Source organism: Notamacropus eugenii, chromosome 5 (assembly GCF_028372415.1).
Source record: "Notamacropus eugenii isolate mMacEug1 chromosome 5, mMacEug1.pri_v2, whole genome shotgun sequence".
In the NCBI taxonomy this organism is placed as follows: domain Eukaryota; kingdom Metazoa; phylum Chordata; class Mammalia; order Diprotodontia; family Macropodidae; genus Notamacropus; species Notamacropus eugenii.
Window position 1 is genome coordinate 355,836,297 of NC_092876.1, and position 27,553 is coordinate 355,863,849.

At 38.5% G+C, this 27,553-nt stretch overlaps 1 protein-coding gene across 2 annotated transcripts; it reads left to right on the forward strand.

The window, feature by feature from the left end:
- The first annotated feature begins 32 nt into the window (after positions 1 to 32).
- On the forward strand, positions 33 to 27,134 carry GCSAM (germinal center associated signaling and motility). 2 transcript variants are annotated; one of them, XM_072614023.1, is made up of 5 exons: positions 33 to 190; positions 8,850 to 8,918; positions 14,777 to 14,817; positions 19,830 to 19,858; positions 27,012 to 27,134. In XM_072614023.1, the coding sequence occupies exons 1-5, from the start codon at positions 111 to 113 to the stop codon at positions 27,054 to 27,056; spliced, it is 264 nt and encodes an 87-aa protein (XP_072470124.1). In that variant the 5' UTR covers positions 33 to 110; the 3' UTR covers positions 27,057 to 27,134. The 2 variants fall into 2 exon arrangements, with proteins under 2 accessions (XP_072470124.1, XP_072470123.1); XM_072614022.1 differs by lacking the exon at positions 27,012 to 27,134 and adding an exon at positions 20,347 to 21,532.
- Positions 27,135 to 27,553: the final 419 nt, after the last annotated feature.

The following is a 27,553-nucleotide window of genomic DNA, read 5'->3' on the forward strand; positions in this document are numbered from 1 at the left end:
TTTAGAAAACTCCCTTTTCCTCTAGATTGAGCCCTGGACTAGCAGTTCAAGAATGATGCTGCCCTCTTCACATTAGGTTTCCCTCGGTCCTGAGGTCTGGTACAGGGCAGATGAAAAGGGAGGCGAAACGAGGAGCTGAGTTTACGAATCCTAATGAAAGGATGGGGAACTGTCTCCGAAGCGGACTCAGGTGAGTCCAGGCAGTCTCAGATGTCTGCCCTGTCAGGGAGCTGGGCAGGGGCCAACAAGACAGCTGTCATATAGGAAGAAACTTTGCAGATAGAAAGGTGTTACACCTTTCCATCTGGGATGGGTACAGGTTGGGGAGGTTGGTTACAGAAGAAACCCCTATAGCCTAAGACAGACCTGGGCTCTCAATAGGTTCCATATGTGGCTGAAGAACATAGATCGAGAGGGGGAAGACACCTTATAGACCATCAAATCCAATTTCTTCATTTTGCAAATAAGGACCGTGGGATCCTTGAAGGCCAGGTGACTTTCCCTGTGTCACAGAGCTAGTAAATCGCTGAGAGTGAGATTATTTGGATTTGATCCCTGAATCTGATGTTTACTAGCTGTATGATCTTGGGAATGTCAGAGTCTCAGATTCCTCTCTTGTAAAATGATAGGGTTGGTCTGTGTGGCCTCTGAGGTCTCTTCCTATGATCCTGTACTCCAAGTCTCACTCTGACCACTACAGCAGCTCCTTGACTCAGTGGATAAAGTGCTGGGCCTGGAGTCCAGAAGACTCATCTTTCTGAGTTCAGATCCAGTCTTAGCTACTTACTAGCCCTGGGCAAGTCACTTAACTTCTGTTTGCCTCAATTTCTTCAACCATAAAATAGGGATAATAATAGCACCCACCTCACAAGGTTGTGAAAATCAAATGAAATAATACTTGTAAAGCACTTAGGACAGTGTCTGGCACATATATAAAAGGTTATTCCCTTCCCTGATCGTATACTCCAGAAGGTACTCATTTTCTGTGGGACAAATTTACTTAAGCCTTTTTGTGTTTCAGGTTTCTCATTGGTACTTAGGAATTGATGAACTCATCATTTGGATGTTTGGAAAAAATAAGTCCTTGAATATGAAACATTCTGATTTACTTGAAAATGTAATGTGCCAATTTTTCCTTTCTTTCACAAGTGATTTCACTAGAGTAAAAAATTACCAGTGTAGCTGGTCAACAACTCACCTGAAATTTATCATCTTAGAGCAGGGGTTCTCAGCTTGTGGTCCAGGGACACAGAGAGGGGCCATGAATAGATTTTAAAGGATCTGTGAACTTGAATGGGAAAAAAAATCATCTTTATTTTCACTAACATTTGTTTCATTTATAATTCTACGTATTTTGTTTCATACATTTAAAAACATAATTCTGAGAAGGGATTTAGAAGTTTCAACAGACTACCCACGGGGTGTGTAGTATAAAAAAGGTGAGGATCCCTTGTTCATAGAAAGTTAGTTGTCTAGCACAATGAGAGATCTAGTTCAGTTGAAAGCAAGACAGGAAGGAGTAGGAGTTGGATAGGGGAGAGAGGGAGGGGATGGGGTGGGATGGGGAAGAGAGGGAGGGGATAGGGTGGAACATCACACAGGTCAAAGGCAAGACTCATATAATGTCTACTGTGTGTCTGGTGCTGTATTAGGGACTGGGGATACAAAACAGGTCTTTTTCTAAAGTTGTTTCATTCTATTAGGAGATTACACACATGCACTACAAAAGCTTTAGTGTTTTTAAAAGTTTTAAGTTACTAAAATTTAATCTCTGCTTCTTCCAGACACTTGTGAGATTAGTTTCTTTGTCTGAAGGTGAACAGAATGAGTGGCATTTCTGTCTAGATAACCTCTTTTGGTGTTTGGGAGTTCAAAAAGAAGGTTGAGGAGTAGTCCAGGGTACTGAATGAGGGATTTGTGTTTAGGAAGAGCTATTTAATTAGATATCAATGGTGCAGGATTCTGGAAAAGGAAGAGAACTCACAAAAGTTCTTTCTCCGAAGTTTTGTTTTTTAAGTTGCAAAAGGAACTGGCTGGGAGGACATTGAAACTATTGACCAAAACAATTGGGGACTCTGTGGGAGGACATTTGTCTTTAGTTCCTCTGAAGGCTAAGTGTCATTCGTGAAATGATGAAGGCTAGTTGATCATAGATCAGAGAAAGAAGAATGGGACTATTTAAAAAGTCAGAGCTGGGAGATCCCTGGAAAGCCACACTATTGCAGGATAAAGTAAAGTGATCATTTTTACTTGAAGTTCACAGCTTCTCTTGTATAGCCACCTTTGGCAAAGAACCAGCTGTTCTCTGCAACATTTTACCCAATTGAAAAAAAAAGAAAGAAAGAAGGAAAACATAATACACAGAAGCCCAGTTCAAACCTAGGAAACGATGGTTTTTAATAAGACTTTTCCCACCCTAAAGAGGTTTTCTGTCTTTCCCAGAATCCCATATATTGTGTCTGTCTCAGTATTATCTTTGAGGCAGAACTTTGTGTCTGTGTTTTCTTCTATGCTAGCCATTGCCTGATTCAAAGAGGGGTGTGTAGGTAAGGAGACTTTCTTCCTGAACTGGGTTTGGCTTCCAACCCTGGTACTTAATAGCTGTGTGAATCTGGGTCAGTGTTTTTACCTCTCTGGGCTTCATCTTCCTTATCTATAAAATGAGGATAAGAAGACCCTGTATTGCTTGCTTCACAGCTCTTGGAAGAATCCAACAAGATAATAAATGGAAAGTAATTTGTAAATTGTAAAACACTAGATAAGTGTAAGTCACTATTCCTTCCCAAATGGGAGGGTGATTCAATACAATTGAACACGTATTCATTAAAATCCTATTATAAGCCAGGTACTAGTCTAGGCTGAGGACAAAAAGATAAAGATGGCATAGTTCTTGCTTGTCCTCAAGAACTTTATATTTTCTCTGAGGCATAAAATACGTATAAACGTAAGCTAAGCACAAAACATATGCATTATAATTACAAAGTTTATCAGCTATTAAGAGGGTGTGGATATGTAATATGGCATTAACTCAACTTGTACTCATGTCAGCAAGTCTGGGAGCTTTCCTAGAAAGGGGGTCAGCCACAGCTGCTGCACTGGTACAAGTCATTCTTTTTTTTTTTTTAATGTTTATTTATTTGTTTTTAGTTTCTAACATTCATTTCCACAAAATTTTGAGTTCCAAATTTTCTCCCCATCTCTCCCCTCCCTCCACCCCAAAACACCAAGCATTCTGATTACCCCTTCCCCCAGTCTGCCCTCCATTATTCCCATCTTCTCTCTTGTCTTGTAGGGCAAGATAAATTTCTGTACCCCATTACCTGTATTCTCTGTTTCCCAGCTGTATGCAAAATCAATTCTCAACATTTGTTCCTAAAACTTTGAGTTCCAATTTCTCTTCCTTCCTCCCTCACCACCCATCCCCACTGAGAAGGTAAACAATTCAATATAGACTATATATGTGTAATTTTGCAAATGACTTCCATAATAGTCATGTTGTGTAAGACTATATATTTCCCTCCATCCTATCCTGCCCCCCATTTATTCTATTCTCTCTTTTGACCTTGTCCCTCCCCAATAGAGTTTACTTCTAATTGTTCCCTCCTCCCATTTGCCCTCCCTTCTATCATCCCCCCCTCACCCTGCTTATCCCCTTCTCCCCTACTTTCCTGTAGTGTAAGATAGGTTTTCATACCAAATTGAGTGTTCATGTTATTCCTTCCTGGAGCCAAAAGTGATGAGAGTAAGCTTCACTTTTCCCCATCTCACCTTCCCACTTTTCCCCTCCATTGAAAAAGCTATTTCTTGCCTCCTCTATGAGAGATAATTTGCCCCATTCCATTTCTCCCTTTCTCCTCCAAATATATTCCTCTCTCACCCCTTAATTTTATTTTTTTAGATATGATCCTTTCCTATTCAACTCACCTTGTGCTCTCTGTATGTGTGTGTGTGTGTGTGTGTGTGTGTGTGTGTGTATAATTCCTCCATCTACCCAAATATTGAGAAAAGTTTCAAGAGTTACAAATATTATTTTTCCATGTAGGAATGTAAACAGTTCAACTTTAGTAAGTCCCTTTTGATTTCTCTTTGCTGTTTACCTTTTCATGCTTCTCTTGATTCTTGTGTTTGAAAGTCAAATTTTCTTTTCAGCTCTGGCCTTTTCATCAAGAATGTTTGAAAGTCCTCTATTTCATTGAATGACCATTTTTACCCTGAAGTATTATACTGAGTTTTGCTAGGTAGGTGATTCTTGGTTTTAATCCTAGTTCCTTTTACTTCTGAAATATCATATTCCACTCCCTTCGATTCCTTAATGTAGAAGCTGCTAGATCTTGTGTTATCCTGATTGTATTTCCACAATACTCAAATTGTTTCCTTCTATCTGCTTGCAATATTTTCTCCTTGACCTGATAACTCTGAAATTTGGCTACAATATTCCTAGGAGTTTCTCTTTTTGTATCTCTTTCAGGAGGCAATCAGTGTATCCTTTCAACATTTATTTTCCCCTCTGATTCTAGAATATCAGGGCAGTTTTCTTTGATGATTTTATGAAAGATAACATCTAGGCTCTTTTGTTGATCATGGCTTTCAATTAGTCCCATAATTTTTAAATTGTGTCTCCTGGATCTATTTTCTAGGTCAGTCATTTTTCCAATGAGATATTTCACTTTATCTTCTATTTTTTCATTCTTTTGGTTTTGTTTTGTAATTTCTTGATTTCTCATAAAGTCATTAGCTTCCATCTGCTCCATTCTAATCTTTAAAGAACTATTTTCTTCAGTGAGCTTTTGAACCTCCTTTTCCATTTGGCTAATTCTGCTTTTTAAGGCATTCTTCTCCTCATTGGCTTTTTGGATCTCCTTTTCCAATTGAGTTAGCCTATTTTTAAAGGTGTTATTTTCTTCAGCATTTTTTGGATCTCCGTTAGCAAGTTGTTGACTCACTTTTCAAGCTCTTCCATGGCCTGAGACCATTGCATATTTATTTTGGAAATACTGGATGAAGAAGCCTTGACTTCCTCTGACAGTATGCATTGTTCTTCCTCATCTGAAAGGATGGAAGAAAATACCTGTTCACCAAGAAAGTAACCTTCTATAGTCTTATTTTTCCCCTTTCTGGGCATTTTCCCAGCCAGTTATTTGACTTTTGAGTCCTTTGTCAAGAGGAAGATATACTCTGGGGACCTGAAAGTTCTCAGTTCCTCCAAGATGGCACAATCAAGGTAAAGGAGTTTACTCCTTTCCTGGCCTGCACACTGGTCTGGGAGCAACCAAAAACTTTTCTGCCCAGAATCTGAGAGTAGTAGAATTCCCTTTCCACAACTGCTTCCAGCTCTGCAATAGCAGGGCTCCTCCTCACTCCTGGCAGGGCTAATGGCTGAGATTCAGATCTATTGCTCAATTCCCCCAGGGGCTTTAGATGGAGGGCAGGGCTGCCACTCAGGGCTGAGACCTAGATCAGTGGCTCAATTCCCCCAGGAACTGGGGGTAAAACTTCACAAATGGATGCTGCTGCTGCTGCTGCTGCCACTGCTGATGCCACTGCCACTTGGGGCCAGGCTGGGGAGGACCCTGCTCCCTTGTCAGGGAGATGAAAAAGCTTTCTCACTGACCTTTGAAGCTGCCTTTAGTGTTTGTGGGTTGAAGAATCTAAGGGCCACAGCAGCTGCTGGGGATTCCACCCCCAGGCATCTTCCAGTCCTGCTCTTCCCGGTGCAGCGTGGCCAAGGCTGGTCTGGGCTCCATGGGCTGGGTTCTGCTTTGTGCCCCTGTGCAACAGACCTTTTTTATCGGCCTTCCAGACTACCTTGGGCTGGAAATCTCTTTCACTCTGTTGTTCTGTGGCTTCTGTTGCTCTAGAATTTGTTGAGAGTCATTTTTTACAGGTATCTTATGGGCTGTGGAGGAAGAGCTAGAGTATATGCATCTTTCTACTCTGCCCTCTTGGCTCTGCCCCCACTACAAGTCATTCTTAAAACCACAGGGGTAACCCTAGGGTGGGAGAATATACATCTGTGCTTGTCAATGCTAGCTACTGAGCTTCCATTGATATACTTTCCACTACACAAATCAATATCAATAACACCATTAACTCTTAAGCATAAAGCATTTGCTAAACAAACAAAAAAAAAACAAAAGCAAAAATAATATTTACTCAATAGAAGTAAAAATAATGATCAAAACATACTAGTCCTCCATAAACCTGTACCATATAATCCCACCAGTGCACACAGGTTTTTGTTATTATTTTGTTTTGTTTTTAATTTGATGAGGAGAGATGGAGTTCATACTCACTTAGAAAAACCTGGCAATGAGGAATATGAGTAGGGAAAATGATATGTCTGGACATCAAGCTTGGGTATCTATGGTCTCTTTAGAGATCTGCCTCACCACATTTCACCTGCTTCTCTTCTGATTCTCTCCACTCCCCTATTATTGTCTGGCTATTGAAACAGTGATAAGCTCTTTTAGCTAATAGCAGTTTTAAGTTTGGCATCTGCAGAGTCTCTCAGGTGTCTGTTCCTTTAGCTAGTATGGCACTCTTTCAGTGAAAAGCATTTGTCTTTAATAATGGAATCTATAAAGCTATTTAGGTTTTGTTTTTTTTTAGTTTTGAAGGATTTCCCCTCTCCAGCCATAAAGGTTAATAAAAGCAAAGTAAGCATGTGTTTGAGGGGGATTATCCTCTCTCATTCCATAGCTGTCACTAGAGAACAAGGAAACTAGGTCTTCATCCACAGCAGAGGATCCTCCTTTCCATCAATCAGCTCTTTCAATCAGAGGAACTTTTCTCCAAACAGATCAGCTCTTCGTATAAACGGCAGACTCTCTAGTCAGCTGGGCTCTGCTTCCAACAACGTTTTAGCTCTAATAGCTTCTGATTTCTGACTTATATCTTCAGCTTTCTAATGTTTCAACTTTTCTCATCAGCTTCTCTTATCAGTGTTTCTTATCCTTTATTCAGCTTCTTTGGTTGCTGATTCCTGATTGTCCTCAAATCAGAATGGCTTAATATTCTTGTAATTCATATCTCCTGGGCAGCTAGGTCACATAGTAGACATAATGAAGGGCCTAGAGTCAGGAAGAGCCTGGGTTAGACTTAGGACAATTAAGGAATGCTTACTTGGGCAGCTAAGTGGTGAAGAGGATAGAATGCAGGGCTTTGAGTTAGGAAGATTCATTTTCCTGAGTTCAGATATGAACTCAGATATTTACTAGCTCTGTGATCCTGGGCAAGTAATTTCACCCTCTCTGCCTCAGTTTTCTCCTCTGTAAAATGAGTTGGAGAAGGAAATGGGAAAACACTCCGGTATTTTGGGGTCACAAAGAGTTGGACACAACTGAAAAATGACTCAACAATCTCTCTCTCTCTCTCTCTCTCTCTCTCTCTCTCTCTCTCTCTCTCTCTCTCTCTCTCTCTCTCTCTCTTTCAATAAATACCTAGAGATGATAATGGTCGTGATACACAAAGTATTTGTAATTTCACCACTATTACAGAAAATGAATTGATATGAAGTGACCATCTCAGAAAGGTACCTTAATACTCCTTAACTAGGAACCTTAGATGTTATCTTGTTCAGCTCCTTCCTTTTACATATGGGGAAACCATGTACCAAAAACATGGGGTGATTTGTCCAAGAGTACAACAGATAGTAAATAAGAGAGGCAGAATTTGAATCCAGGTTGCCTCTGATTCCAGATGAAGAACACTTTTTGCTATACTATGCTGTCTCAGAAGAAGGGTTTTCTCTCTGGAAATACATTTGATTTGTAAGTAATAAATAGAAAAGGATTTGGATATTTTGGTTTGGGTGGTTGTTTGTTTCTTATTTTGTTTTGTTCTGGCTTAAGAACCCAAAGTATAAATACCACCAGAGGATGTTTTTTGATTTGTTTCTCTTCAACGATCACACCAGAAGTGGGGCTGAGAAATCTCCTTCCCTGGTTACTTGAGTCACATGGGCTAAGATTAAACCTGCTTCATCCCAGCAGAGAATCTCTCCAGGGCACCCTGCAAAAGTGAAGGGTCCCACTTTATTCCGCATAAGGCCCTACATGTAACACTGTGGAGCTTTTACAAAGAGAATATTTACTACAAAAGGTATAATCAAAAAATATACAAATTTACTCCCAACATGTGGGAGGCTTAATCTCCCTACTTATACTACCTCAGTTTCTAGGGAGGCGAAAGGGATTAGGTTCATAGTTTATTTTGGTTCCTTTAGAGCATACTATCAGGTTCAAATCCAAAATCTCTCCCTTTGAGCTAGAGTCCCAGACAGACTGGTTTTTCTGGGTGTTAATGCAGATCTGTCTGGCTGCACTACCTGTCCACAATCTGGCCCTAAGGTTGCCTTGTCTCAAACTTCCAGTAGGGGATACCTCCCATCCCTGAAACAGAGAATAAACAATATGGAACAGAAACAAACATCTCTAGTACCATTTTTCAGAGCCAGGGGTAAAAAAGGGAGAGCAGGGGAAGGAATTTCCTTCTCCTCCCACAGGTTCAGCTCATGGCACCCAGGCACACTAGACACAGCAAATATGAGTCATTGGAAAAGAATAGACCCCACAAGATGGTGGGGGGAAAAAAGAGTTAATGACTCAGTCTTTCCACCTCTAAAGATTTAGACATCCAATCAAAGGAGACCACGCTAGTCCATAAGATAGGGGATAAAGGGGAGCTCTGTCTCAACCCACATTACATTTGGAACAAGTGACAGAAGCTCTGTGACCCTGGGTAAGTCACTTAACCTCAATTGCCACCAAAATAAAAATAAAAGACTGGGATAGTGTAAGAGGGTTGGGAAAGACTACAAGGAACATGGAAATTGGTATATTTTATTGTAGGTGGCCAAAGAACACCCAAGAGGAGCACAGGAAGCAGAAAACTGGAAACCTACAACAGAAAAAGTTCAGGTGAGAACTGCTCAGGTGAGCAGTATTTGCTGCCAAACTGAATGCCATGTTATAGGGTCAAAGTTTGGGGGTCTATTAACTTCAAAGAATCTCTATGGAGGAGGTGTGGACACCCTGCCTCAAGTCTCTCCTCTCTCCAGTCCTTTTACATAATTGTGAAACTAATACCCAAAGCACAGGTCTGCTCACTCACTAGATCAAAAAACTCCTTTAGCTCCCTATTGCCTAGAGGATGGAATAATAACTCCTTCATTTGGCATTTAAATCCCTTTATGATCTAATGATAGCCTAACCTTTCCTGACTCATCACACCTTACTCACCTTTACGAGCTCTTCTGGCAAGACAAATTGGGCCTCTTGCTATCCCCCAAACAAGACATTGCGTTTTCTGTTTTCTTGACTTTGTACAGGCTGTGTGCCCCATGCTTAGAATGCCTTCCCTCCTCCTCTACAACTCTCAGAATCCCTAGATTCCTTTAAAGCCCAGCTCAAGCATCATTTCTTACATAAAGCCCTTTCTTACTTCTCACCCCCCAACTAGTAGGCTAGTACCCAGGTGGGCCTAGACTCAGGAAGATCTGAGTTCAAATCTAACCTCAGATATTTACTAGCTGTGTGACCCTGGACAAGCCACTTAACTTGTCTATCTCAGTTTCCTCAACTGTAAAATAGAGATAATTTGCTATATTGTTATATTGTATATTATTACAATATATTATATATATTGTATATTGTATATATGTATATATGTATATATATATAACAATATATTATATTGTTATATTTTATATTATATTGTTACAATGTATATTGTTATATACACACATATTGTTATATGTGTAACAAATATTATGTATTTGTTATATCACAAAATAGTAGGTTGTAAAGATCAAATGAGATCTTTACACGGTATCTTACTTTTTATAAATACTTAACACAGTGACTAGCACGTAGTAGGTGATTAATAAATTCGTATTCCTTTCCTTTCTTTCCCCCAAATTATCTCATATTTCCTCTCTATATTTTGTTTCTACCTACATTATCACTCCTAATTGTTTTATTTTGGTTTTTCATTCCACAATATACCATATCTATCTTATAACAAGTGTTTAAGAAATGCTTATTGATGACTGATTGTCCCCTTTGGACTCACCTTCAAACAGTGACTGACTGAAGAAATGGGAGAAGGCAAGAGAGATCTCATGTGCTTTGAATACTTTTGTCCTGCCAGGACCAAGTTGAACAGAAACACATTCTCCTCATCAATCATTTCATCTGTAGCTCTTGGTTTCTGTTTTTTTGAGGCGGCCACTTCCTTTCCTTCCTGCTTCACTGATATTATTTTGAGGTTTGTGGGAAAGGGCCTCTGATGTCAGTTGTTCTGAACTGGATCAAATTCTTTCCACCCACCCCTTTCACGATGGCCTGGGTGTGAAATACCAGCAGAGAATGGGAGCTCAGGGCCATACAACCTCTAAAGACAAAACAGTCTTTGCTGATGATAGAGTCTGTGGGCCAACTTGTCCTTGTATTTTTTTAAGAAGGAGGACAAGAAAGAGCAATGAATCAAATATCCACAAACATTTAACAAGTACAAATGTATGCATGGTGTTGGGTTATGCCTAGTGGTTTAGAATCTCACCAGAGAAATAGAACCTGTCAGAGAATTGCAGCATTTCATAGTTGAAAGGGACTAAGGGACCATCTAATCCAACCAATAACTGAAAAAGAATTTTCTTCACAATGTACACACCTACGATTCATCAAGTTTTTTTTAAAAGACCTACAGAAAGGCCAATACTTCCTGAGGAAGTCAACACCACTTTTTGGACAGCTCTCATGGGAGGGTTTTCCTTACATGGAATTTAATCTGCTTCTCTATAACATCTACCTTTTGCTCCTTAGTTCCTTCTCTAGAGCCAAGTGAAGGAGACTAATTCCTCTTCAACAACAATTATTCAAATGTTTCACAAGATTTCAGTAAGAATCAAATGAGGTAATCTATGTAAAGTGTTTTGCAAACCTTAAACCAACATATAAATGTTAGCTTTTATGATATGGGTCCACTGGTGGATGTAGTTCTTGGGCTTAGAATCAAGAAGTCTCAAGTTCAAATTTTGCTTTAGATACTTAGTAGCTGTGTGACCCTGGACAAGTCACTTAACCCTGTTTGCCTCAGTTCCTCATCTATAAAATGAGTTGGAGAAGAAAATGGCAAACCACTCTAGTATCTTGGTCAAGAAAATCCTCAAAATGGGTTCATAAGGAATCAGACATGACTGAAACAACTGAACAACAACAAAAGACAGTCATCTTGTTCCTTTGGTCTCACTTAACTGTCTAAAGCCCTTTGAATGCTGTATCAAGGTAACTACTATCTAGTGAATAATGCTCATTCAAATCCTCTAGGGTGAAGGTGGTTATGTTCATTGTCCACAAACCTTCCCACTTACTAGTGGAGAAAAAAGTGGGTCTCAGTTTTCATATTTGTAAAATTAGAGAGTTGGGTTAGATCAACTCCACAACACCTAGTTCTAGCTCTAAATCTGGGTATGATTCAGACCCCTGGTTGGGATTAAAGCTCCTAGTTCTGTCCAATAAGAGCTAGTTATCTCAGAGTAACAAAGACCCTTCAGATACTCCAGGGCCATTGTGGATTTGAACATCCTCTTCTAGGTTGGTTATATAATCTAAAAGGGGGAAGCTAGGTGGTGCAGTGGATAGAACACCAGTTCAGGAGTCAGGAGGACCTGAGTTCAAATCTCTCCTCAGACACTTGACACTCACTAGCTGTGTGACCTTGGGCAAGTCAATTTAGCCCCGTTGCCTCATCCTGGGTCATCTCCAGTCATCCTGATGAATATCTGGTCACTGGATTCAGATGTCTCTGGAGGAGAAGTGAGGCTGGTGACCTGCACAGCCCTCCCTCACTCAAAAAAAAAAAAAACAAAGTCAGGCACAAGTCTTGTCATCATTTCTCTGATGGCATGGTCTTCTTCAGCAACAAAGGATGAACACATGAACATGGACAATCTAACAAGAGGACACTCATATCTAGAGAGCCATCTCTTCTGCTTATCCGGAATGATTTTAGAGACCTAGAAAGAACTCTCCCCTCCCCTCCACATAAAAAACATTTTTCAGCTACCAGACACCTGAAATTCCTGAATAAAACAAACCCTTTTATTCTCTAAATAGAGAAAATGAGCTTAAAATACAAATGCAATTAAGAATGCTAGCTCATTTGCTTAAATTCACTCTGAGGTAGAAATGATAGATAATACATAGGTTCTTAAATGAGGGCAGAAGAGACAATGCCTGATACTTGAAGAGTAGAAGAGGGAAAGTCACCTTAGAAGACCTTAGGATCATAGATGTAGAGCTGAAAGGGACCTCAGTCTAGTCTAATCTACTCAATTTATAGATGAGGAAACCAGTTCCCAGGGAGGTCATGTGATTTTCCCCTTGTTATCAATTCAAAAAGCATTTATTAACCTTTTTCTCTGTGCCAGATACTGTGCTAAGCACTGGAAATACAAATATAGGCAAGAAGGAAGAAAGTCCTTGCCTTCCAGAACCTTCCATCCTAATGTGAAAGATAATGCATAAAAGGGAAATGAAAATTAGGGAGTGAGAGAAAATGCCCACTAGGCCGTAATGGAGAAAGTCCAGAGAGTAAAGAAATCCAGAAGTGAAGCCCAAGAGTAATGAAGACATGGCTTTCCTGAGCACCCTTCATCCTTGTTATGGTAGTAGAATTTGTAGGGGGCAGCATAATGGATAGAGCACTGGACCTGCATTCAGGAAAGCTAATTTTCCTGAGTTCAAATCCAGTCTTTGACACTTATTAGCAGTATGACCCTGGGCATGTCACTTAACTCTGTTTACCTCATTTTCCTTATCTGTCAAATGAGTTGGAGAAAGAAATGGCAAAGCACTTAGTATCTTTGCCAAGAAATCTCCGGGGGGGGGGGGGGGGGGGGGCGAGGCATGAAAAGCCAGACATGACTGAAACAACTGAACAACAAGAATTTGTAGGACAAAAGGAGAAAATTTTGAGTGACCCCAGAACCCAACTGAAGAATGGAGAAGACCCTCCTGCTTCCGATGGTGTTGACGAGACCTGTAAAAGGTTGGGAGCACTCAAGGAATTGTGAAGGAGCATAAGACAAGTTTAATATTAAAGAACAAAGCACATTTATGATATGTTTCACTATAGATGGCCCAGGTTCCACAGAGTCTGTGCAACAAGTAGTTAATCTTGAAGAATAAGAGAAAGAGGTAGGATGTGAATTCAGATCATCTGACTCCTAAGTCTGTTCTCTTTCTTCTAAACCACAAAGTCTATAATATGAAATCGAGGTCAAGAAGAGAGATGCTGGAGAAATCAAAGACATATTTTGTGTCCTTCATATTTTTCCCTTCCCTGTAAAGAAAAGATTATCTTAAGTATGATGAGGCAAATGTGAGTTTGAGGATTCTACTTTTATATCTGTCAAACCGTAGTAGTGACTCTAATAATATAACAGTATAATTAAATAAATATAAGTAAATAATAATAGCACCTTCCTCCCAGAGTGGTTGTGAGGATCAAGTGAGATAATCTTGCAAAGCACTTAGCAATATAAATTCTTCTCCTCCTCCTTCTTCTTCTTTCTCTTCTTTTTTCTTTTCTTTTTCTTTTTTTTCCTTCTCCTCCTCCTCCTCTTCCTCTTCCTCCTCTTCCTCCTCCTCTTTCTTCTTCTTCTTCTTCTTCTTCTTCTTCTTCTTCTTCTTCTTCTTCTTCTTCTTCTTCTTCTTCTTCTTCTTCTTCTTCTTCTTCCTCTTCTTCTTTTTCTTATTTTATCAGTGGAAATTTTAGCCCAGGAAGGACAGTTTTGCAACACCATGATAGATGGATTGAAAAAGATATTTTTAGATGATTGACAAGCTTTTTTGGCCTCTCAAATAGCCCACATAGAAATGGCTAGCCACTTGGTCTGCCAAAAAACCTGGTCCTAGATGATAACAAAACTTTCAATTTAGGAAAGAAATCGAATAGCGTATGTTTTAACCTAACTAGTGGAGCTGTGCTAGAGGCTGGTGATATAAAGACAAAAAAGAAATGACCTGTTCCCTAAGGAGTTTGACTTCTACAGGAAAAGTTTGATTGTCAGAATAATAACAATAGTAATAATAATAGATAATGACAAATGTTTATCTAATCCTTTAAAGAGGTAGAAGAGCACAAGGACCAGAGAGCCAGCCTTGCAGCCAAAACTTGGCTGTGTGATCCTGGTCAAGTCTCTTGACTTCTTAGTATTCTAACAAACTCTCTGAGTAGAAGAAGAAATACTGACATGCTTTGGAAGAAAGTTTCCTCATATGGCAGTTCACTCTACTAATGGAATCCAAGTCCTGGCCCTATCCATATGCCAGTGCCTTAAAAGTTTGTGAAATACATTATTTCATTTGATGAAACCTTATGAGGTAAGCAATAAAACTATTCCCATTTCACAGATAAAGAAACAGGAGCTCCATGAGGTAAATTCACACACACACACTCATGCACACACACACTCACACACAGTCACACAGAAAATGAGGTAGCATTCAAACCCAGTTCATCCTGGTTCCAAATATTGTTCCTCTGTCCACTCTGTCATCTTGCCTCTAAGGTGAAATCCACACTATGGTTTAACCATGGTGAAGTCCACCCTCTGTTTGAAGGCCATGGACTCAACGTTTCATTTTGTCATTATGGCAGTTAAAGCTTTGGGTATATTAAAGAGATTGAATCTAATCTCTTACTGGCATTATAAAAACCTTTACAGATGTAGTAAATATTGAGGTTTATACTTTGTTTCCTTTCTTTTTAGACAAGTAATAAAGAGAAGAAAGAAAGAGGTCCTCAAGGAAAGTAAGTCCTTAACTGCTTTTTTTATAGCGATGCATTTCTTTCATGAAGATTAAATTGATAAAGGATAAATATAAAGTCCTACACGTGAATCTATGAAATTGACTAAATTAGTACATGATCTGGCCAGACAAGCACTGAAATGAAAAAGAGCTGTAGTTTTAGAGAAATTTGAGCTAAATATGAGCTAACAATCCTTAAACTGCTCATCTGAATTTAGACTGCATTAATAGAAAATCATCTAGTGTTGAGAAAGTACTCAGTATTCATCCTTGATCACACATCTAAAGTATTGTGATAAAAAACTTAGACACTGTATTTTGTAAAGGATATTAATAAACTAGAGTGTATTCAGAAAAGATTAACTAGGATAGTGAGGGGATAACAGATCATCAGAGGAGAAATTAAAGGAAACTGGAGATATTTATCCTGGAGAAGTATCGGAAGGCATGATGATGATGGTCAAAACTCTGAGATGTTGACTTTTGAATTAATATAGATAAAAACTTCTTAATAATTAGTGCTGTCCAAAAATGGAATAGACTGTCTCAGACAGAAATGTACCTATCACTAGAGATCATCAAGCAGATGTTGGATGACTACTTGTCAGGGATATAAATAAACATTGTGTGTACATGTGTGTGTGCAAGATAGATTCCAATGGGGGAAACAACACAGATAGGAGGTTTCCTCTGTCACTAAGATGGAAAGGCTCCATCGTCCTTAGGATGCAGCAGCAAAACATGTTAATACATTTTTGCTTAACATCATTTCCACTGATCAGAGCATATCTGCTCCTGATATTGAATCATTTTATGATGTCAAGGATTTTATTACTATCTAAAACTTTCTTTTCTGGGTCTTCAATAGATGCCTCTGCTGAAGAGATAGGAGCTAAAGCACCATCAGAAAGGCATTGAACAGGCTGCATCTCCATAGAAGTTGCTACCTGAGATAATATTTATGGAAGCCAGAATAGAAATAGGACCAATGGTCTTGGGGTGCTATTTTTCCTACTACTTTTAGGTTCTTGGTACTAGGTTGAATTAGATAGGATGGGTGGACATGTCTGGTTCATGATCTACACTGCATAGACAAGATCACAGATTCAGTGAAGTATTTGAATTTAAAGCAATAATTTCTTCCCAGTCTCTTTCTTTCCTTTATATTCTACAGTTTGCGCTGTTATTGTTCATGAATTCTTTATCTGACTCTGGCTAATAGTAAAATCCTTCTATCTTTATCTCTTGTAACTTCTTCCGTTTCTTGAACAGATAAGAGTTCTTCATCCTCTCCCCCCAACTGCAATATATTCCATTAGCTTACCACATTTTGCAAACTTATTGGTTTCATCAGAAGACATGCAATTTTTCCTATTTCATTAGTACTAATCTCATCACAACCATAACACACACAGACACTCATTTTACCCTCTTGCCTTGCTCTTTTCTTTTTTTCTCATTCTTTATGATCCTCCAAATGAACATTTTCCTTTCCTCCTTCTTTCCCTCTTCAAATTTTTTTGTGTCACTCAATTATTTATTGAAACAACATGATTATTTTGTGTAATTTGTTGGGCATGTTTCTTCCTTTTTCTTCTGTTTCTGATATTGTGTACTCCAGTAAAATAGTTCTGATTTTCACTGAGTTTATTGTTCCATTTATATTTCCATTTTATATTTCTTGACTGCTGTTTCATTAACATTTTTAATTCTTAGCACAGTGGCTGGCACATAGAAGGTTGTTAATAAATATTTATTGATTGAATATTTATTGATTCTCCCTAAGATTTCTTTTGAGTACTCAGTTCTTTATCACATCTTATGATTTTTTGTCTAATTTCATTTCTTCTTTTTTTCTTACTTCAGTGTATTTATTATCTGTTCTGTCACATCTTTAGAAAATTCTAATTTTAGTTCTGATATTTCTGTGGTTTTTCTGCGATATTTTTCTTCTAGCATTTCTGCCTCTTTTAAACCATCAGTGTGTCAGAAAGCTTTTATCTGTTCATTTTTTTTTTTTTTTTAGTTTTTTCTACAAGCCAATTTCTTTTAATGGTTTCTGCTAATTTGAACCCTTTGGAATTCTGCTACTATTTGTTTGAGAATGCTACTCAGGAGCTATTTTGTCTGTAACTTCAGGCCATCATGCTCCTAAAACTTCTCTTTGTTTTATATATCCTGGTAGAGAAGTATTCTACATATGGCAAGTAATTGATAATTTTTTAATTTTAGTTTGACACCATTTAATTAAATTCATGTCAATTAAGGATTGCTTTAAAAAGTATATGGCATTTCCCCATATAGTCTGTGGAGATACTTCAACTATTCAACAGCCTAATTAGTAGTGGTTGGTTATTCTGAACACTGTCTGCTAGTCTAACATCTTAGGGCAGTGTAAAGGCTGTCTACCACTTTAAAATCAGAGTATCCTTAGTATCCTTTTGTTGTCTTTGTGTGTAATCCATAAAAAATTAGGTTTTATTGATTCTTTATTGGACTTATATATCCCTTATTTGATTATATATTACTCAATCATTGATATAAGATGAAAATACTTTTTCAAATTGAGCAGATTAGAAGGCTCTCCATTATCCTCCATCCACTCTTTAATTTCTACCACTGGCCATAAGGAGTTGTAAATAATCCCCCAAATAGATCACTTCTATCTTCATCACTATATATGTTTTGCTTAGTATTAGAAGTCACACCCACAGTTGTTTTTAAATAACCATGTCTAATAACTGATGTCACTGGTATGGTTTGATGTCAAACTCTGGCCACAATGCTAGATCAACCCTATCAGTTGATGATAAAAATTTTCTTTCTGCTATTGTAGTAGCAGAAGCCTGTGAATTTTATTTAATATAAATATATATCTCTATATAGAATCTTATAAATTACTGAGTAGTATATGAGTAACTGACTCTTTCAGCCAAAAACACTTCTGAGTTCAGGTCTGCTTCCTCAAGTAATTGGTTTCAGAGGTAAAGGAAGAATGTTTTTTCTCCGTTCAAATATGCCCAATGGCAAATTTTCCCCTCTACTCAGTTCTGTGCCAAACCTTTTCCATCAATCTGATCTTCCAAGCAGCAGATGGAAGTTCAGGTTTTTAAGTATGTATGTGACTTCTTAGACCCAGGACCAAGGATCCTCTGACCCACTTAGAAGTCTAATCTCGACCTATTCCTGCTTTAAAGCAGGATCTCTTATATCAAATGATTCCCTTCTATCTTGTAAGAAATCAAAATCTACATTTCTAGCTGCACTTTCAAAATCATATATAGGATGCATTGGAGTGTAGAGATATTAGAGGCAGAAAAACTAATTAGGAGGTCATTGCAACAATCCAGGATAGAAATGATAATGACATGAACTAAGGTGGGGGCTATATGAGAAAAGAGAAGGACTCAGATGCCAGGTATTTTGTGGAGGTAAAAACAATAAGATCTGGCAATTGATTGGACAGCGGTTGAGGAATCTTGGATAGTGCAGAGATTACAGACTTGGAGACTGGACAGATGAATATACCATTAATAGAAATAAGCAAGTTCAGAAGGGACTTAGACTTGGGGAAATGCTCCATTTTGGACACTATCATTATCATCTTATTAATTAATATTTACATATCACTTTAACCCTGTAAAATAACTATTATTATTATTATCCCATTTTACAGATGAGGAAACTGAGGCAAACAGAGGTTAAGTGACTTGCCCAGAGCCACAATGCCAGTAAATTTCTGAGGCCTGATTTTGAACTCAGGTCTTCCTGACTCCAGGTCCACTACTCCATTTGTTGTGACATGTAGCTGCCTAGAGGGACATTTTGAGTTTGAAGTATTTATGGGATATTCAACTTGAAATATCCAATGGTCATTTGATTATTTGAAACTGGAGAAATATGAGTTTGCAAAGAGATAATAATTCAAATCATGGGAACTGAGAAAGTCAAACAAGTAAAAGATTATAGAGAAATGAGAATGGGCCTAGTATGGAATCTTAGGTTACACCTTTAATTAGGGGGTAGGGCATGGATTTATAGTCAACAAAGTACCAAGGAAGGGGCAGACAGGTAGGAGAGCCAAGAGAGGGCAGTGTTACAAAAGTCCAGAGAAGACAAAGACCCAGGTGAACAGAGAAATGTCAACAATGTTAAATGTTAAAGATGAGTCAAAAAGAACTGAGAAAAAGCCATTAGATTTGCCAGTTAAATAAATGGAAGATCAAATTGAGTGAGGAAGCCAGATTTCAAAGAGTTGTGGAGTGAGAAGAGAGGAAATGGGGGCAATGATTGTAGACTGTCTTTTCTTGAAGTTTGGCTAGAAAGGGAGAAAAATATAACTTGAGAAGATGAAAAGGACTAGTGAAAGTTTCTTAAGGATAAAGAAGCTTGGACATGTTTGTGGCCAGAAGGGAAGGAACCAGTAGTGAAGAAGAGATTGAAGATGGATGAGAGGGTGGGAGGATGAGAGAAGGAGCAATCCCTTAGAACTGATGGGAGGGGATGGGATCAAGAATACCTGGAGAAGGTTTGGCCTTGTGGAGGAAAAGGACCATCTTATCAGAGACTAAAAGAAGAATGAGAGATTATGTCCAGGGGTTCTGAGAAAAAGAGGAAGAGAGAAGAGGAAGTCACAGTGAATGTCCTCTATTTTCTCTATAAAATAATAGAAGAGGTCATCAGCTGAAAAAGTGGGGAGAGAGAGAGAGAGAGAGAAGTGTGAAGAGAAGAGCTTTTGTGGGGAGTGGGAACAAGAATCGTTTAGGGAGAAGTAAAAGAATTGCCTTGCCACAGTGAAGTTAAATCACAAGGATTTGGAATGAATCCCATCACCTCTGTCATGACATCCATCTCTGTTCAGCAGCTCGTGCTTGCAGAGAAATAGGCAGTGGGTCTCCATAGGATAGGCTTCTGCTCATTCATTTCCTCATCTGTAGCTTCGTGCCTGTCCCCCTCAATCGTACACCCCTAGAGGCCTGACCTGTAGTGACTTTTTCACTTTTCTTCTTCTAGGTGAAGAAGCTTCACCTTCTTACTATCAGGTAAGGAAAAACTCATTTTGCTTTTCTGAAATAGACCTGAGAATACAGATCGAGCAGGCTTGTGCACCTCAAGGACATGCCGGGGGTGTATATTCAGGGTTGGCCTCCTATATGGCATCATCCAGAGGGCATAAAAGGAAACCCCTCTCTCTTCCAGCTGCCACAGAGCTTGAGACTATTAGAAATCCATGAAATGCTGTCCTCTCAAGTTTGAGAAAGGCAAGGAAATTGAAGAGGAACATATTAAGCTGTTATTTGTCACAAATCTTCATTGAAATGTTTATGGATGAAACTTTCCTCTATGATAGCTATCTGAGAACAGAGCACCCTAGCAAACTGGGCACCACAGGGCAGATCTGGCAAAGCAGAGCAGGGGAGGAGGAGGCATAGTTTAGGGGGAGAAGAGGAGAAGGCTCCCCTGGAGGAGGGGAGATTGGAAAGCATCTCAGGCAAACATGGCCTTTTGTTTTTTTTACACCAACTGGCAGGAAAGCCATGAAGACCATGCCAAGGAGCCATTCTATGCCCTCATCGTGCACATGCCCCAACGAATACCTTCCACAAACTCCGGAGAGGGTGACTATGAGAATGTTGGCCCCAAACATAGGAAGACCAAACAGCCGGCTCAAGGGCATGAGACTGAATATGCTGTCCTTCGGGTCCCTTCTAGCCCCCAGCCTTCCCACAACTTCCAGGACGAGGAATATGAACTTGTCATGCCTGTCACCCATCCCACTTCAACCTGGGAACCTGAATAATCTCTAAGAAACAGAAAGGAAGGCAATTACCCATAACAATAACAGTAATAACCGTAACAACCAGTTCATTGCATTAGTAGAATGCTTCATAGTTACAGAGTGCTTTCACACACTTTCTCTATTTGGTATTTGCAACAACTCTATACTAAGGCTGATATTGTAGGGGCCATTTTACAGAGGAGGCAGCTAAAACTCAGGGAGGCAGCCTGGTGTGATGTGCTATGAACTGGGAGTCAGAAAAACTGGGCTTCATCTCCTGTCTCAGAGACTTATTAGCTAAGAGTCTGGATGAGTCAGTTAAACCACTCTGTGCCTCAGTTTCTTCACATATAAAATGATAGGGGGGTGGGGTTCAATGAGATGTCCTTTAGGGTCCTTTTAGCTCAATGATGGAATGACTAGCCCCCAAAATCCAGAACTTCTGACTCCCAACTCCCAGGCTTGGTGCTCTTTCCAATATACCACACTCTCTTCTTTGAGGCCATAAAGTCACCAAGAAGTCTTACCTGAAAGATGACATTCCCAGGCAACAGCTTAGGGATCCATCTCCCCAGGCATACAGAGCCTACTCCATACCCCTAACCTCCTTACCCAACCTTCCTCATTTGAGGGAGGGGGTCTTCCTGTACAAGAAAGAGAGAAGTGAAAGATGGGGCAGGATCCTAAGTTGATTTGTTAGTTCCATGGCCAATCAGCCAATGTTTGTTGTCTGCCTTGCCATTTTGTGTATGTGGAAACATGAAAAACTTCAGTCAAATTCTCAATTCTCTTCTCTCCCTTTCTCCTTTCCTTCCTTCCTCATCAACAATTCCTAATCCATAATGTTAGAGACCAGCCTAGTAATTATTTTTCTAATTTATTTTTCAATTAATTATTTTCCCTCCTTCCCACACACTCACATTTAAAAGAAAAAAAAGGAAGACAAAACCCTTTAAAAAAATGTGTGCAGTCAAGGAAAACAAATTCTTACATTGTCTATGTATAACCTTTCATTTTGCAGGTGAAGAAATTGAGACCCAGGGAGATAACATGACTTGCTTAGGGTCACATACTAGCGGAGCTGGAACTGTAACTCTGTTCTCCTGACTCCTGACCCAGAACTTTTTACAATCTATTTAGAAAGTGTCCCAAGTGTGCTGATATCCAAGAACCAAAAGAAAATCATGCACAGGAAAATTTTGAAAAAACACTAATGAAAATACTTGTACAACTCCTTTATGTCTGATTAATTCCCTTTTATGGTAACAAGGTAAAATCCTCTGCCCTTAAAGTGTCTTGGAGTTACTTAGTCATCCCGTGGGATGAGAATGGAAGTATCTTAGAATATTTGCCGAAACAGGTTGCTCAGAGGGCAGGAGTTGAAAGCTAGAGTAATGACAGAAATAAAATCTGATATGTTGAATGATTAAGTTCATTAACTAAGGTTTAAGAAAGGAGGAGAAAGATTCTCAGTTTTCCACTGTTGCTACATTGAACTGGTGGATGACAGATCCATTTAGGGATGTTATATATAGTCTTGGAGGATTTTTTTTTACAAATTGGGTCAGGAAGGGAGAGGTTGTGCTAAAGCCAACTCTAACTGGTCATCAAAGCAATTGTTAAAATTTTCAGCATGAGCATTTACACCTCAGAAACCAGTAAATGCCAAAAATTATGACTGATTTATTGTTTTATTTGTTTTTAGACTTAAGAAAGTGATGGAGAAAATATTATTAATGCCAATTAAACTTAAAGTGTGTCATTCCTACATTTTTTTCAGAGAGGCAGTTATTAATCATTTGCTAGCACACCAATACCCCTCCTTATAATTATGCTTTTGTTCTAAAATGTAATTCATTTAAAATAATGTGCCTACTGGTAGGTCTATATCCTCAATACATCAAAAAAGGAAAAAAAAAGGAAAAGGACCTATTTGTGCAAAAATATTTATAGCAGCTCTTTTTTGTGATGTCTAAGGAGTGGGAATTGAAGCAATGTTTGTCAATTGGGGAATGGCTAAACAACCTGTGGCATATGATTGTAATGGAATAGCATTTTGCTATAAGAAATGACAACCAGGATGATTTCAGGAAAACCTGGAAGACTCATATGAACTGATGCAAAGTGAAGTGAGCAGAACTGGGAGTATGTTGTATGCAGTCATAGCAATATTGTATGATGATCAATTATGAGTGATTTAACTATTCTCAGCAATACAATTGATTGAAGAGAATCCCAAAGGACTAATGATGAAGCATACTATCCGCCTCCAGAGAAAGAACTGATATTGTTTGAATACAGATTGAAGTATGCTACTTTTCAATTTCTTTCATTCTTTTTTTTCATTTGAGTCTTTTTGTGAAAATTTACCAATATGGAAATGTTTCACATGATTGCATATGTATAATATATACCAGATTGCTTACTGTTTCAGGGAGAGGAGAGAGGAGGGGAAAGAGGGAGGGATACAATTTAGAATTCAAAACTTTAAAAACAAAAGCAAATGTTCAGAGCCAAGACAGCAGACTAAAGGCAGGGACTTGCCTGAGTTCTCTCCTAAATCCCTCCAAATACCTTTAAATAATGACTCTAAACAAATTCTAGAGTGGCAGAGCCTACAAAAAGATGTAGTGAAACAATTTTCCAGTCTAAGACAACTTAGAAAGTTTGTAGGAAAGGTCAACAGACTCATCAACACCAGGGTAAGAGTGAAGCACAGTCCAATGCAAGTCATGCCAGTGTAGACTAGACCCCAGCAAACCAGGAGCAGGCCTCAGGAGCTGTTAAATCAATGGCAGCAGTGGCAGTTTCCAGACCTCTCTGTCCATAGACAGTAAGGAAAATGGATAATGGAGTCAGAAGGAGATTTACAGAAGATCCTTTGCTGGAACCAGGGGCAGGACTATATTGCATTGCCTATACTTGGATCTGGGTCACAGTTCTATGTCTTAGTCCAGGTGAGAAGAGGAACACAAGCAGAGTAGAGCTTACAGCTGCAAGGGAGCAGTATCTGGTCCACAGTTCTAGGCTGAAAAGAGCGCTTGTGGTCACTGACAAACCAGTGTACAGTACAGGAGAGTAGTAAACACAACTCTCCTTAGATCATACCACCTTGGAAGAGCCAAAAACTTATAGGTCCTCAGAATTACCTCTGAAAACAGCTGCACAAAAATCCTCAAGCTTGGGACAGTGCCTCCTCCACTTGGGAAGCAGAACCCCACTTTCTCATGGAGTTAGAAGTCAAGGAAGAGTCTAGAAAATGAGAAAATAACAGAAAAAGTTCTGACTGTAGAAAGTTACTATGATGTCAAGGAAGATCAAAACACACACTCAGAAGAAGACAACACAAGATTCTTGCATCCAAAGCCTCAAAAAAAAGAATTGGTCTCAGTCCATGGAATAGCCAAAGAAGAATTTTAAAAATCAAATAACAGAGGTAGAGGAAAAAATTGGAAGAGAAATGAGACTGATGCAAGAAAATTATGAAAAAAGAGTCAACAGCTTAGTAAAAGAAGCATTAAAAAATCCTGAAGAAAATAACATCTTAAAACACAGAATAGGTTAAATGATAAAAGAGGCACAGAAATCCTCTGGAGAAAAAAAAATGCCTTAAAAAGTAGAATTTGCCAAATAAATAAGGAGGTACAAAAGCTCACTAAAGAAAATAATTCCTTAAAAGTTAGAATTGGACAAATGGAAGCTAATGACTTTTTGAGACATCAAGAAACAATCAAACAAATTAAAAGAGTGAAAAATAAAAGATGATATGAAATATCTGATTGGAAAAATAACTGAGCTGGAAAAATATATTCAAGAGAGATAATTTAAGAATTATTAGACTACTTGAAAGTCATGATCAAAAAAAGAGCCTATCATCTTTCAAGAAATTATTAAGGAAAACTGCCCTGATATTCTAGAACCAGAGGATAAAATAGAAATTGAAATAATCTACCAATCTCCTTCTAAAAGTGAGACCAAAATGAAAACTCTCAGGAATATTATAGCCAAATTCCAGACCTTCCAGATCAAGGAGAAAATAGTATAAGCAATTAAAAAGAAACTATTCAAATATCATGGTGCCACAGTCAAGACAACACAAGATTAAGCAGCTTCTACATTAAAACATCAGAGGGCTTGGAATTTGGTATATTGGAGGGCAAAGAAGGTAGGATTGCAACCAAGAATTACTAACCCAGAAAAACTGAGTATAATCCTTCTTGGGAAAAAGGATATTCAATGAAAGAGAGGACTTTCAAGCGTTCCTGATGAAAAGACCAGAGCTAAATAGAAAATTTTACTTTCAAAGACAAGATGCAAAAGAAATAATAAAAAGGTAAACAGGAAAGCAAAATCTTAAGGGACTTGATAAGGCTAGACTGTTTATATTCCTACATGGAAAGATGATATTTATAACTCCTAAAAACTTTCTCACTATTAGAGCAGTTAGAAGGAATAAACATTGACAGAAAGCAGAGATATGAGTTAAATCTGATGGTATAATTACCTAAAAAAATAAAATAAAATTAAGGAATGAGAAAGAAGAATGCACTAGGAGAAAGTGAAAGGGAGAGATAGAGTTGGGTAAGTATCTGACATAAAAGAGACCTGAAAGAGATTTTACAGTGGAGGGGAAAATGGGGGAAATGGGGAAGGGAGCACATGAACCTTACTCTCATTGGAATTGACTCAAAGAGTGAATAATATACACACTCAATTGGGTGTAGAAATCTATCTCACCATGCAAGGAAGTATGAAGGGAAGGGAATCAGAGAAGGGGGGTGCTAATAGAAGGGAGGGAAGTTTGGGGGAGGTAAAAGTCAGAAGCAAAACACTTTTGAGAATGGAGAAGGTAAAAAGAGGGATAAATGGGAAAATAGGATGGAGGGAAATATATAGTTGGTAGTCATTACTGTAAAAAAAATTTTATGTTGTTTCTCTAATAAAGACTTCATTTCTCAAACATATGGAAAACTGAGTCAAATTCATAAAAATAAGAGCAATTCCTCAACCGATAAATGGTCAAAAAATATTGACAGGCAGTTTTCAGAAAAAGTAATCAAAGCTATCTATAGTCATATGAAAAAATTGCTCTAAATCACAGTTGATGAGAGAAATCCAAATTAAAACAATTCTAATTTACTATCTCACGTCTATCAGACTGGCAAACATGACAGAAAAGGAACATGACAAATATTGGAGAGGATGTGGGAAAATTAAAACACTATTGGTGAAGTTGTATACTTATTCAAGCATTCTAGGAAGCAATTTGGAACTATGCCTCAAAGAGCTATAAAACCATTCATACCCTTTAATCAAGCAATACCACTACTAGGTCTGTATCCAAAGAGATAAAAAACAAAAAGGAAAAGGATCTATATGTGCAAAAACTTTATAGCAGCTCTTTTAGTGATGGCAAAGAATTGGAAATTGAGGGGATGTCCATCAATTGGGGAATAGCTGAACAAGTTATTGTATATTATTGTTGCCAGGCCTAGAGGCCTGAGGGCTACCCGAGTCTTACCTTACCTATCACAGGTCTTCGGCTGGCCAAACCAGATAAACGTATGAGAGAAGAGACTTTCCTGAGTCGAACAAGGGTTAGGCTTTATTCAGGGTCCTGGTTACATGTGCAGGGGGAACTCTTCCTTAGGAGAGAGAGAGAAATCTCCCAAGGAGGCAAAGATCTTACAGTAAGAGAATGAAAGCAGAAGTGGAAGTGGGGAGAGAGGGGGGAGGGAAGAGTGAAGAGAGGAAAAGGGGCCTTCTGTCCTGTAAGGGCCCCTCAGCGCTAAGAGCGCCTTCAGGCTTCCCTGACCCTACTTAAGCTCTCCGGCCGTGTAGTTTGCACCTGAATACCATGCCTGTTAGATAACAATAGGTATGCCCAGATCTGGGCCAGTCTCGAGGGCAGGGATGCTCTCTCCCATCACATTTCTCACGGGAAGAGGCGGAAATACACGAGATCTCACTCCTCAATTCCCTGCTGTTTCCTGGGGGGGCCTCATGAGAACTCTAAGGTTTAGAAGCTCTCACCTTTACCCGCCCGAGACTGTCCACATGGAACTGAGCTTACACCCCCAACAATTGTGATAGAATACTATTGTGATTTAAGAAATGATGAGCAGGATGCTCTCAGAAAAAAAACATCGAAAAATGTACATGAACTGCTGCAAAGTGAAGTGAGTGGAAACAGGAAAATATCATACACAGTAGCAGTAACATTGTATGATGATCCTCCATTAATAACTTGGCTGTTTTCATCAATACAATGATCCAAGACAGTTCTGTGGGACTTTTGATGAAAGGTGCTGTCCATCTCCAGAGAAAGAACTAGTAGGTCCTGAATGCAGATCAAAAATACTTTTCTTTACTTTATTTTTCTTGTGTGTTTTTTTTGCCTGTGTTTTCTTTCACAGATTGATATGGAAATGTCTACATCAGATTTCTTGCCTTCTCAATGAGGAGGGAGGGGAGAAAGGAAGAGAATTTTGAACTCAAAACATGGAACAAAAAGAATGTTAAAATTGCTTTTACATATAATAGGGGAAAGTAAAATGTTAATAAGATTAAAATAAATAATGTCAAATGTGTAAAAACTTGTTTTAACATACAATTGGGGGAAAATAAAATATCATATATTTAAAAAATAAAATAATATGCTGAGCCCCCAATAAGGACCTTCAATAATTTATTAAATAGAAGAAAGTGTTGAGTTGAGAATAGACCTATCAGCAGAACTGCAATTCACTAAACACTAATGAACTTTTGAATATTTCATAAACACAAAGACTTGAAATCTTGTTTCTCTTTTCCTTAACAACTCCTCTTAGTTACTGTACGCCTCACTTTAAAAAAAAATATTTGTTTTATTCTGAACTTAAAAAACAAAACAAGCATTTCCATAATGCAGTAGAATAGCATACAAAAAGTGATTATATATGAAACTACAAATCTGTTA

Bases quoted from the DNA above. Each gene is read 5' to 3' on its own strand.
- GCSAM (XM_072614022.1), top strand. From the start codon at position 111: ATGAAAAGGGAGGCGAAACGAGGAGCTGAGTTTACGAATCCTAATGAA. The intron at 191-8,849 runs GTGAGTCCAGGC...ATTTTATTGTAG, and splicing joins TGTCTCCGAAGCGGACTCAG to GTGGCCAAAGAACACCCAAG. The intron at 8,919-14,776 runs GTGAGAACTGCT...CTTTCTTTTTAG, and splicing joins CTACAACAGAAAAAGTTCAG to ACAAGTAATAAAGAGAAGAA.